This window comes from Pseudonaja textilis, chromosome 2 (assembly GCF_049901715.1).
Source record: "Pseudonaja textilis isolate UNSWEBS1 chromosome 2, rPseTex1.2, whole genome shotgun sequence".
In the NCBI taxonomy this organism is placed as follows: Eukaryota; Metazoa; Chordata; class Lepidosauria; order Squamata; family Elapidae; genus Pseudonaja; species Pseudonaja textilis.
This window is the reverse complement of record NC_141991.1, coordinates 230,661,777-230,674,737: the sequence shown is the minus strand read 5'-3', so window position 1 is coordinate 230,674,737 and position 12,961 is coordinate 230,661,777. Positions and strand designations below refer to the sequence as shown.

General features: G+C 37.3%; 1 protein-coding gene and 1 long non-coding RNA gene across 8 annotated transcripts in view; one reads left to right on the top strand and one right to left on the bottom strand.

Moving 5' to 3' along the window:
• The window catches only part of PDE4D (phosphodiesterase 4D), a 697,708-nt gene that overhangs the window by 378,117 nt on the left and 306,630 nt on the right, over window positions 1–12,961 (bottom strand). The window contains exon 1 of one of the 7 annotated variants that reach the window (XM_026716930.2): window positions 2,405–3,660. The exons of the other annotated variants lie outside the window; for them this stretch is intronic. Within the exon in view, the coding sequence (XP_026572715.1) occupies window positions 2,405–2,676 (272 nt within the window). The 5' untranslated portion in view covers window positions 2,677–3,660. Of the gene's footprint in view, window positions 1–2,404; window positions 3,661–12,961 lie in introns of those variants that run through there. 7 annotated transcript variants of the gene reach the window in all.
• Window positions 2,856–12,961, top strand: part of LOC148127407 (uncharacterized) — a 50,068-nt gene continuing 39,962 nt past the window's right edge. The window contains exon 1 of the long non-coding RNA XR_015742354.1: window positions 2,856–2,975. This is a non-coding gene — a long non-coding RNA (uncharacterized LOC148127407). The remainder of the gene's footprint in view (window positions 2,976–12,961) is intronic.

The window sequence follows — 12,961 nt, the reverse complement described above, 5'->3', positions numbered from 1 at the left end:
CATGTGTATGCGCTGGTAGTGGGGCGCATGGTAGGGATGCACGTATATACATGGGGGCATGCGTGCATGCATTGGGATATGTGTACATGCATTTGTGGGGGAGGGCACATGCATGCATGCATGTTGTAGCTTGGGAATGCACTCATGCATGTGTGCTTTGGGTATTCAGTGCCGAAAAGGTTAGCCATCACTGATCTACGGTAACTTTCCCAAATCTAATGTTTTCCAAATGAAACATACTTCAACTCCCATCAGTGATTCTGCTAGTAAGTCTAGCCCCAAAGGAAACACCCAATCCCTTCATATTGAATTCCATTTTTTAGTTACCAATAGTCTCAATTTCCATGCCTTATCAGAAAGAGAGAGAAAGAAATAGAATTATTGCCAGGGTATGAAAAAGATGAAATAAGAAGTATCCCAGTTTGTACTTGGAAAAAGAAAGAAATATAATTCATATATTTTGCGATCATGCCCCATTATAATTCAACAGTAGACAAGGAATTCTAGTTTCATAAATTGAAACACTTCTCAACAGAGATTTGTTTAGTCTCAACACATACTGAGTGCCTTAAGGAGGCATTGGCTTTTGTTATTCCTTATAGCAAGGAAAGGCAACCTGCATCCCCAGCTCGCCATTCATGCTAAACCATACTGTACTTTGTATGATTTGAGTTTGGTGTGTTGCAGGAATCCATCTATTGTACTTTGTAAGCCAAGGTTGTTAGTCAACATCCTGTGCAAACCAATAATTTGTGGCTTGTTTAACAAACTAGGGTAAAATCATGGCTTGGGTGACAGTATGTAATCTATTGGAAACCAACCTTTTTTAGCCATGACTGAAGAGTTTTGTCTTTTTATCTCTTTTTAGGACCAGATGGTGGTGATATGCGACAATTTCTTGAAAGGATGGATCAAATTTTATAGTTTTTTTTTTCATTTTTGTGGACTTTGGGAGCACTGAAATTATCAAAGGCTCAACACACCTCTTTAGGCACCTCTTTAGGATCCCAACAAATGTAGCACTGAAAAAAGGCTGCAAATGTGTCACATATTCTAGGCGCACAGTTGAGAGTTGTAAAGGACTGCAAAAATAAGATGTGGACACAAGCAGTCTATTGGTCACACCTGCTGTGGACTAAAGCATTCTTCTTCACTTTAATGACATGAATATTAACGTGAAAAAGTAATGTTCTGTAAAGAGCATACAGAGATTATTCCATTCCCATTGCAATGCCATTTTCAGCTTCGCATTTCTTTTAGTTGCTCCAGAAAACAACCCAGCCAACAAAATTCAAAGCGTGCAAAATTATAAAAAGCTATCAAAACCCTCGTTAGAGAAGCCAATAAGTGATTCTGAGAGTTATGGCTAAAGAATAGATTTCCTTAGCAATCAGCACCCAAATAAATACAGGTTCTCTAAGATTAACATCAGACCAACAATCAAATAAACAATACCCAAATCAAGAAACTGCCAAAGAAGCAAACAGCCCAACCAAAGAACCTCTAAGACTACCTCCACCAACACTGACAAGGCAAGATACCAGAATATAAACTAACAGCAAACAACACTCTTTACTAGCACTGATGATGTTACCTAGTTTGGATACTGAAATGTCTCCAAGAAAACAAGCAAGCTGAGAGACCACCAAGGACCCCTCAGAATAGATTTTACTAGAAAAGAAATAAATGCAATAATCTGGCAGTCAGTTCAACAACTGATAAATACATCTATACATAAAAATCACATTGATTCTGCCCAGTTCATGATTACAATGCAGTTAACAGATTTTTCTATTGAAAAAAGCAGGGTTTCTCCCCTCGTTTTCATAGCAGTTATCTGAAAACAAGCTGCCTGGAATTCATGTTTGCTCTACATCTCTTCCTCCATCTATATTTGATGGAGAGGCAGATCTAATAATATCCTCTTTAAGAGGTTTTGCAATTGCAATATGAGACACTGTTTCTCTATGCCCACCTAACACGGTAGAGGGGAAGAGAAGGATGTTATTATTTCATCATTTAAGAGTAAGTCAGATAAATATTCTTTTTTTTTTTTCATGCTCTTCACATGAATTAAATCTTCCAGAAATCTGACAAAGGGAACAAAGTGTCCTTTGAAAGCGACAAAAAAGTAAATGCAGCTTTGGCAGCCCTATTGCTTTTCCTTCCTGTTTCCTGGAGCAGCATTCGCTTCAGTCAATTTAATATCAGAAGTAGTTTGACTGTAATGGAACAGGATTTCATGTCTAATCGCTATTGCTACTATTGAGGGTGTCAGATCTGGTCTTTATCTTCAAGAGTTTGAGAGAAAGAGTTAGGAATCTTGGATTACAAAACTGCAACATTACTCCAAAAAAATTGGAAAGAGTGAGGAGAAGGAGGGAGGGTACAATTCAGGTCTTACCAGGTATGTGCCACAGTGAACCGGCGCTGTTTTGGTATGTTGCTACTCAAAAGCATCCTGCGCAAAAGCCTTGGCGAATTTCTGGGAGAAATGATGGGTGACAACTTCGGCGAAATTGATGAAGATTTCTGGGATATCTTGAGCTTTTCATGCTGCAACAGGTTTTCCCTCAGGGTCTTCACAAGATCCTCGTTAAGCCATGGATTTTGACAGTGTGTATTGTCAACTTCAGGTACAATCAAGGTGTCTGGGCTTGTTGTTTGCTGAGCCATGTTTCCAAAGCAACTTATATTAACGAAATCTCTACAAATGCAATGTGATATTTGTTTTGCCTGCTTTGGAAAGGGAAAAAAAAAATCCTTTGCTCATTCAGTCTTCAGGAACTGTGCCAAGCTGCACCTCTGATTCAGACTGTTCAGCCTGTAACATGGTGCTGCCTGCTTTCAATATTGAATTGCAAAGAAGAGGAAGGGAAGAAGAAAAACAAGCAAACTCCTCCACCGAACCTATTAGGCATTGCTTCTCCGTGACAAGCCCATGCTGCCAAACAGCCTTCGCTCTTGCTGGCTAGGTAAGTGAACACAGAGCGAAGGGACAATGCACCGAGTCGCAGTCCTGTGGCAGCGCCTGTCAAAACTACTGGAACTAATATGCTGCAGCTGCTTGAGTGGCTCCTGAATATGTATATTAAAAAGTGCCAGGAGGAGGGCTAAAATCTTGGCACGATTGCCTGATTGGGTTCTCTTTTCCAATCTGTGAGTTTCCCGTTCTGTAGAAGGGAGGGGAGCTGATGTCAGGCATGTCCTTCCCCTTCTCTTTCTCTATGAACTACCACCCTTGCTGTAAGAAGAGCACCTAACCTTGTATTATTGCAAAAAAGTTATTTTAAACAAATAGTTCTTAATACAAGTACCATTGGATTCCTGTTATTTCTGGGTTTGTTGTGAATTCTTGGATTAGAATTACAGTCTTTCTCACACTCCTTCCAAGTTTACAGTGGAGGGAGTTTTGTGTTGAAGATGTTGTGCAGCCACCTGAAAAGTAGATGAGGGGAGTAATGATGTGGGGGGGGGGGTGGAATCAGGAAGTACAATATCATTATGCTCTGTGATATGACAAGTATGATATACTTTAGGACCCTTTAAAAAACTTGTTCAGAACGTCTTGGTCTTTCCTAATGATTTCCTAATGATTGTGGATTGGCTTAATTCTGTTATGGTTGGGATTTTAAAACAAGAACTGGTATAAAAACGTAATATATAAAAAAAAGAAAAAAAGAGAAGAGCAGAATAAAATGGAAAATGAAAGTGTATTTCAGAACTGAGAATAAAGCAATCAAAATGTTCCAGGTATTACAGCAATTTCTGCCCACGTCCCAGGATTTGAAGTTATGTGAATGAATTGCTAGCTTGGGAGTTATCCTCTGTCCTTTCATACAACCACAATTGCTTGGAAAAGTATTATGCCTATGCCCAAACTCAAACTGCAGTTTGTCTTAACTATGGCTTAAAAGGGGAGCCTTTTTAACCTTAGACTGTCTACTATTGACCTCACCCCTTTCCTAAGAGGTCTGTAGGGGGCGTGCATAAGCACACCAATGTGCCTACTGTCCCTGTCCCATTGTTTCTTTTTTTTTTCTTATTCGTATCCATTTCATGTATTCATAACTATGTTTATACTTATACCTGTTATCTTATAATTTCTTGACAAATAAAAATAAATAAACTTGAGCTCCAAGATGTAATCTTAATTTATTTTCAGGCAAACTGTCAAATTTTGTATACTTTGCAAATTTCCTCCATTTCATCTTTAGATTTGCTTTAGCCACTTTCACTCCTGACTGTACCTATGATGCTGAAATGCAGTTTCTCAACAGGCTTTAATCAGAATCATTCAAGTTTCAACAGGACGAAAAGGTTAGGGAAACATTTCCAAGTTCAAATTGTGATTTCTAAGCTATCTTGTTTTCCTAAACCATAGTTAATATTAAGCACAGATCTATGTATGAGTATAACAAATTGCTGTACAGTTAGCTTAAAATGGAACTGAAGAACACTGATCCCTTTCTTGTGACTAGCAGGGAAAAAGAGGTGAAGGTCGAGAATATAAGCTTTAGTTTAGAATTACAATAACATTAACTCAGAAATAATTATAGGATTATTCTGAGGATAGAGAAAATGGACTGACCAGGGGCCTCTCAATTCTAAGTAAAAGCCAATGTCAAACCACTTCTGAAATCACACCAAGAAAACTGCAGGGGCTACTCTAGACAACTGCCAGGACTTGAAGCCCCCAACCCCATACCCCCACACAGGGATGGGATTCAAATTTTTTAGCAACCAGTTTTGTGGGCATGGCTTAGGTGGTGGTCATGGCTTGGTGGTCATGTTATTGGTTGGGTGTGGCCAACTCAATATCACTCATATCAAGGCACACATCTCCTCACCTGGCCCTCATGACTGTGGGGATGCTACAACAGTTATAAGTGTGAAAAAGGGTCATAAGTCATTTTTTTCAGTGCCATTTGAATGGTTACTCCACACAAGCAAAGTACCAGCAAAGGAAGGGGAAAAAATTCTAGAGACGTTCCTGAGACAGGAAGTCTAGTCCTGCCAATAATATAATAAGGGTTAATGGAGATGCAGTTTCTGTAAGCAACACCAGAATGTTTCCTTCCTGCCTTCCTTACAGGATTAGGCCGGTAATTTCTTCTAACAACCTCTGAACTGCTTAGAATGTTAACAACTGGTTCTAACGAATAGGTGCGAACTGGTAGAATCCCACCCCTGCCCCCATACAAACTCTCCCCTCTTTCTACCAGAATATTAGTATTCAAGGTTAGTACAATGAGATTGATTAGAACTAGGTTCAAGTCATTCAAAACAAAAAAGTGTTCCATTTGTAGAATTTCCTATCTGGTGATTTCACTGCCTTAATAAAATTGCCAGAGCATATTAACCATGGAGCTGCATGAATCTCCATTTGAAATGAAATGAATCACAGAATGTTCAAAAACAGTGCTGGCTTCCTAAAAGCTTCTGAGCAACTCTTGAAAGCTAAGATGCTAGGGAAGATGAATGTTTCTCTTGTTCTAGCACAGCTTTGCTTATATTTTCACCCAAGTCATCCGATAAAAGTATGCGCGCATGCATGCCTTTGAGTCAGTATCGACTCCTTGCAACTGCCTGAACAAGTCCTTACAGTTCTCTTGACAAGATTCCAGAAGTGGCTTGCTGTTGCCTGCTTCCTAAAGCTGAGGTAGTAACTGGCCCAAGGTCACCCAGTTGACTTCATGCCTAAGGCAGGACAAGAATTCTTGGTCTCCCACAGTTCTAGCCTGCTATCCTAACCACTACACCAAACTGGCTCTGGATACAATTGAATGAGTTATTTTAGCCTTACAATAAAAGGAAATTAGGCAAAAGCAAAACAAGTTTTCCAACTCATGTGGTTAAATATTGTGGGAAAGGTTTTACCAGATATGATATTGACAAAGACTCGTATAATCAGGAGACTGGTGATTGCTTCCTTGAAGTTGGGCAACAAGGAGCAGCAGAGTTGGATATCACTAGCATATTGACCTAGAGTCAATCAGAAGTATTCCAGCAACACTTTCACGACATGTTCTGACTGGAAGAATCAAAACTACTGCAAAATAGGGCACCCAAACCTCAATTGCGTCAACTAGTCCAGAAAGTCCTCTTGGTAATTTCTATCAAAACAACTATCTAGTTTGTGGCATAATACAAACAACTAAATCAGTCTCAGTATCACATTCTGGGAAAAGTCTATCTTAAATGAGGTGCAAATAACCAGTCTAGCATTGTTGTCAAACCTGAGATGAATATGATCAATTTTACCTGCAAAGATTTGTGAAAATTGCTTACAGTTTCTTGTTGTTTAGCTTTTTTTCTCCCAATATTGGGATGGAGAAGGTGCCACATAAAACATTGCTCATCTGTTCTGTACAGATACAATTCACTGTAACGTAGTAGGATTAGGATTAGTAGCAGCAGCAATTGTAGCAGTGCAGTCAGTACCAGAGGAAATGGTAGGAGGGCCTCTCAAATTATCAACTGAGTTATAAATGACCTGAAGCATATGTCTTAATATTCAGCTAATATTCAGTATCAGAGACTGTGTCCATAAAACACAATTAACCAGGTCAGTTAAAAATCTAGTGAATCTCCATGCTGAAGCTACTTATTAATCTTAGTTAGGATTATTGTTACTTTTAGGATTTTTGTGGCTGAACATATTGTATGAACTCAACTTATTTTGTTAGTTTACAGTACAGTAAATTATACAAATATGAACAATTGCAACCAGATTAAACATATTGCATAGAGGGGTAATTGCAATATATTTGCAATGGAGCTGATGCATATAACTCAATTTTATTTATCCTCCAAATCAGAATAAGAGGAATGTATATATCTACAATAACAGGAAATAGGTTTGTTTTAGAAGTAGACAGAGGAAGCAGAAATCTGTTTTTGCATGTGTAGGAAAACCAAAGCACTAACAATTCTCTTAGGAAACTGATAAAAAAACAGCTTGTTGGGATGCCTCTGCTTGAAACTGCGTCTTACGCAATGTCAGTACTCTCCATGCAATTAAACTATCCGTTATAATGACTCTGAGCACCACTAAGAGTTCTCCAAGAATGCTGATACCATCCTATGGTTTCTTGATGACCCAATTTTGTCTTTATTCAGTTTGCATACACCAATGGAATTTGCTAAATATTTCATCTATACGCTATGGTTCTTCTTCATCCTCCTACACTAAATTCCCCATACCTATGAATAGTTCACACAGATTGTCTCAAGCTCAATTGAACCATAAAGTCACATTATATTATAATTGATGCATGCCTGCTTAGAAATAAATATGACTTAATTCGGTAACATTTACTCTCAGGTAAAATTTACAGCCTTAATCTCTTCTATACTGACATAACACAAAAGCTATTATTTGTAACAATAACATCCAAATCACTGCATAATTTATCTTCCAAAACAGTAAATTATCTTAGCATACAAAATTATTCAAATAAATATTACATAAAACATAGAATATTAAATAGTAGGGCCAAATACCAAACGAAGAAAAAATAATGTCAGAGAAAATCCTGTTAATTGATAGATAAAATGCTGTTTTATTTCTTTCAAATATTTACAGTTAGTATATCTTCCTGAAATTATTTGGTTTGGTAAGAAGTGAGTGATAGCAACCTTGTTTATAAACAATGGCATGGGAGGCAACATAAGAGATCAGAAATCTAATTCTGTGATCTACCCGAATCTGGCACTATTGGATGGAACCTTTCATTACCTTCCACAAATGTGTTTGGTGGGGAAAAACAAGAAGGAAATGGGATCTCATTTGACTCCTTCACAAAAGAAACCCTGATTTTTCCAGGAACTTATAAAACACTAAGACCTGCAATTCACAGGATTCAAGGGGATCTTGAAAGGTTGGAGCAAGTGTCAGAAACATCAAATTTCAACCGGACAAATGCAAAATCCTTAACTGGGGTAGGGAAAAAAAATAGGATGGAGGAAACCAGCACATTAAAAAAGGTTTTAGGTATCTTTGTGTAATATAAGATGAATCTGAACCTACAAAGGGATACAGGTAGACAGGCTGGCAGGCAGAAAATAAGAAAGAAAGGAGCAAATGTAGGCCTACAAGATAAGTAATTGTTCCTCTATTCTGTACTGCTGAGATCATGCCTGGAATATCACCTACAGGGCATCACACTTTAGGAAGGATGTTTACAAATTAGGACCTATCTAGAGAAGAATGATAAGAAGCTTAGAATGAAAACTTGAAGAATTATGTGATAGCTGGGTATGTTTAGCCCGGAAGAGAGAACAATGCAGAGATAGCTGCCTTCAAGTATCTGAAGAACTGTTCCATAGAAGATGGGGCAAAATTGTTCTGAATTGCTCCAGAATAAAGAATAATGATAGTTTAAGTTACAAGAATGTCAATTAGGATTGTACTCAGAAAATTTTCCTAATGGTAAGAGCTGCCCCTGAAAGTGGAGACTTTAGTGAAGTGGTCTCCTTCACTAAAGACTGCAGTTAATGATGAAGTAGTAGATTCCTACACTGAGTAGAGGTTGTACCTGGACCACACAAGCAGTGACAACAGCAATATATAAAGGTGCTTGTATGAATTTTAATAACTACATTTGAATTACATATATTAGGAATATAATTTAGTATTACACTTAAATATTTTAATTGTTATACAGTATTTTATGCCAGAATTAAAGTAACATAGACTGTACTATAATTTGAAATCACAAAAAGTTCTGACTGGAAAAGGTCATGTGAGTTAGAAGGTTCACATTTCTTACAATGCCACAACAAGATTCTGTACAGATAATAAGTAAATATTAAAAATTGAGATAATTATGTGGTCAAGCTAAAAAAACCCAGCATAATTTAGGAAGTGATTTTTATCTTTTTAATGCTTTTGGCTATAATTGACAACTGGAAATGTCAACCTTTCACTATCACTAATGAGTGCTTGTTTATGTATATAGTTAAGAAACTTTAAAACCTACTGAATATGTAAACCATATTTGCACCTTTCAATGTTAACAGCAAAAACATTATAACACACCATTAAACACCAAGCAAAGCTTTTTTTTTTAGCATTGAAATGATGAACAGGTTATTCATAACAAAGATATACAAGCTAAATCCACTGAAAAGGAAGTGAAAGTTTAACTTGATTTTCAAGTAGTTGTAATATTGCACAATAATCATCTTGAACTTAAACATAATATATTTACATTACAACCTGGAGGAAACAAACATTGAATGCAATTTGCGTAGGCTACTTTTGCTTATTCTCCTGTTTAAAAGCCAAATAGTGTATACAGTACAAATATTCATTTTTCAAATATATATATAAAAAAATCATTGTACACAAAGCTACATGCAGTTCACCCCATTCCCCTTTTAAGACCATAAAAAGAAAATATCTTCCAGTTACTATTGGAGGAGTTATAACTATTAATGGCAGCTCCATATCCATTCAGTTGGCTCAGTATAAAGTTGCAGATGTTAATTTCTAATTATAAACTCTTTTCCTTTACATATTCATTTGGAAATGCTTTGTTATTTCCAATTTGAGGAGGCTTTGAATAAAAAAAAACTATGTGGGATCTACCTACTGGATGCTACAACCTCCCAATTTATTCTTTTTTTCTCTTTTTTCTCTTACTTGTTTACAGGTTTTAATGGTCTCTTCCTCTGCCTTATCCCTACTTCCCTAATTCCAGCAGACAGCAGACTTAGTATGTTTTACCTCTGTTTTCCTTACATTTTTAACATATGTTTTCCCCAGCCTTTTGGTGCTGGAAAGCATGTCTGAAATTTTGAAAATAGATGTTACAATAAAAGCATGATAGAAGGATCTCTCTTTTACAAAATCTTGCCATGGAGAAAAGGAACAGTTAAAACTCATACATTTGCTGGAATACTATATCACATGTGGTAAATCCAGTCATTCATTAACCTTACCAACAGTTAGATCTTACGAATGATTCTGGCAGACTGTCAAGCTAACTGGGTAAAAAGTCACCATCAGAATAAGGAGCCACATCCACATTCTCCTAGAAATGACTAATATCACATGAGCTGTTCTGACAGGGCTTCCTTACACCACTTATGTGTATGGGGGCAGCAGGGAAAGTCCATGAAATTCTGCTTGTTTTTTAGGCAGAATTGTGTGGCATGTATAAAAAAGAGTAAGGCCTTGGTTGCATAGTTATGGCTGCCATTGTTCAGATGTCCCTGCTCTACCATTGGCCAGAGAGACAGATGTAGATGTAACTTGGGCACTGCAGTCAACACTTGCTTTGGAGGTATGTTCTTTGGTGCCAGATCTTGCCAGTTATGTGAAGGAGAACTTGCTTCTTATGACTGGGCAGTGTTTGAAATATATCACAAACTAGCTACACCATAGACTAGCACTGGGTACAGGAGCCGTGAAAGCCTTGGAAAAGATATCCAGATGCTGTGATGTAACTATAATTACAAAAATTGAAGAGGTGGGGTAGAAAGAGTATTGATGCTTTTGAACTTAGGTGTTGAAGAAGACTCCTCAGAACACCATGGACAGCCAATAAAACAAACAACTGGATCACTGAACAAATCAATCTAGAATTCTCACTCAGAGCCCAAATGGCCAGACTCAAATTATCCTACTGCAGATTTATTATGTGAATATCCAGGTATCTAGCAAAATCTATAAAGTTGAAAAAAGCAGAAGGGAAGAGAGGAGACTGATGACCAGCAGGCCAGTGGATGAGTTCAGTTACATCAACAGGCACATAAACAATTTACACACCATTCAAAAGAGACAATCAAAAAGCTAAAAATGAAACAAAAACTCAGAACACTTCCTTGCCAACAATCAAAATCCAAATAAGCAGAGATAAAAACAGGATCAAGCTGTAAACAATACCCCAATCAAGGAACTACCAACTCATACAAACAATCAAACAGTAAACAACATCCTATTCAAGCCTATTCTTCTTCTACAAGAAGAAAACAACACTTCCACCAACACTGACAGGCTGAGCCACTGCATATAAACTGAGAGCAAACCCTTCTCCTGTGTAGCACTGATGTTACCTAGTTGGATAATGTAGCATTTGTAAGAAAATCAAGATCAGAGAGCATCAAGGACTCCTCTGTTACAGTAATGATGAGTCCACTATTGGAAGACCTGAAAAACCATGATAGAGACAGATCATCATGGTGAAAATTATGTAGCCAATCCCAATTAACACTATCTTTATGGCATATAATCAATCAATCAGTGGCATTTTCAGAATCAGTGGTTGACTAATAATTTAATCAAAACCAAACATGGGGCAGCTGCTGATTCAAATTAACTTTTTTCTTATCTGCTATTGACTGATTTAAGGTAAGGCTCAACATCCCAACATTAACACCATTAAAAATTATGGAGAAAAGGGCCTAACCAATTTTACAATCTGAAACACCCTATGCCCTAATTACTTTATACTTGTTACAGGTAAGCTGATATATTTTAAAGTTCTAAAATACAACCACCAATTGATTTTATATTCTCATAAAGCTTGCAAATCCAATTGTTGAGAAATGGCAGAATAATTTATGGAAACAATACAATGATAGACACGACTTTCAGGGGTGGATTCAAAAATTTCAATAACTGGTTCTGTGGGAGTCACTTAGTTGCTGTGTGTGGTTTGGTGGTCATGTGACTAGGTGGCTGTGGCCAACTCAACATTTTTATTTATTTTATTTGGTTTGTCAATTGCTTACAACATAATAGGTATAAGTAAAAACATAGTTATGAATACATGGATACATATAAGAAAAATAAAAGAAACAATAGGACAGGGACGGTGAGCACGTTGGTGCGCTTATGCACACCCCCTACATCACTCATGTCAAGGGGCACTTCTCCTCGCCTGGCCGCTCATGACAGTCGGGTTGCTGCAAAGGTTGTAAGTGTGAAAAACTATCATTAAGTCACTTTTTTCAGTGCCATTGTAACTTTGAATAGTCATTAAATGAACTGTTGTAACTCAAGGATTACCTGTACAAAAATATAAAAAGTTTATTTTCTTGCAAAAAGCTGCCCTAAATACCAATCATTAGATTAAAAATTCCTGCAAGCCAGAGTTACAAATCAGGCAGGGTGCCAGAGTACCTTGAGGAATTAAAATAGTTAAAATGCAATGATAACTATCAGCAGCCAACTCTTGATCATAAAGTGAAACCCTTTAGCCGAGAGGTCATCTAAGCTCTCCAGAAAGAGCACACCCAGGAAAAGCAATCCTTAGATCCATTTGTACCACTTAAAGATACCAGCTGGTCTCACTCACCTCACAAGATATCCTAAGGAAATCATCCAGATTTAAGAAAAGGTCACATGGCCCCCAGCAGTAAAAAAAATCAGTACCAAGCTCGCATCCTGCCTCTTGGAAGTACACCCCAAAAGGACACTGCCAGATACCACTAAAGCAGTGAAGGAAGACCCCTTCCCCACATAGAAAAAGAAACCATGAGGCAGGGGAAAATTCAAACACAATACAAATAATGAAATCACAACAGTAGCTGTTGCTTGTTAAACAAATTACCAGAACAAATAGACACAGGAACTAGCCAGATTTCTCAACCCAGTTTCTTTTCAGGAACAGAGATTAATCTTTTTTCTTCCAAACAAAGCTGAATAGGGAAAATTATCCCATCAATAAACACAGGATTAAATGTCACTAAGGGCAGAATTAAACTTCACCAAAAACCAGTTTTAGATCAAAACTCAGAAAAGGTATGTAAACACTTTTTAAGTCAATCTTTCTATCTGGCCAAGAAACTTTGCTGAATGTCACTCATCCTTGTCATTAAAAAATATATTTCCGCAGCTCTGCTTTGTTATTCAATTATTTCTTCAAAGTGCTGATCATTGCATGCTAGCTGGAAGTATTTCCAGGAGAGTATTTCCTCCCAACAGCAGTGTAAAAAGCTTAAAACAACC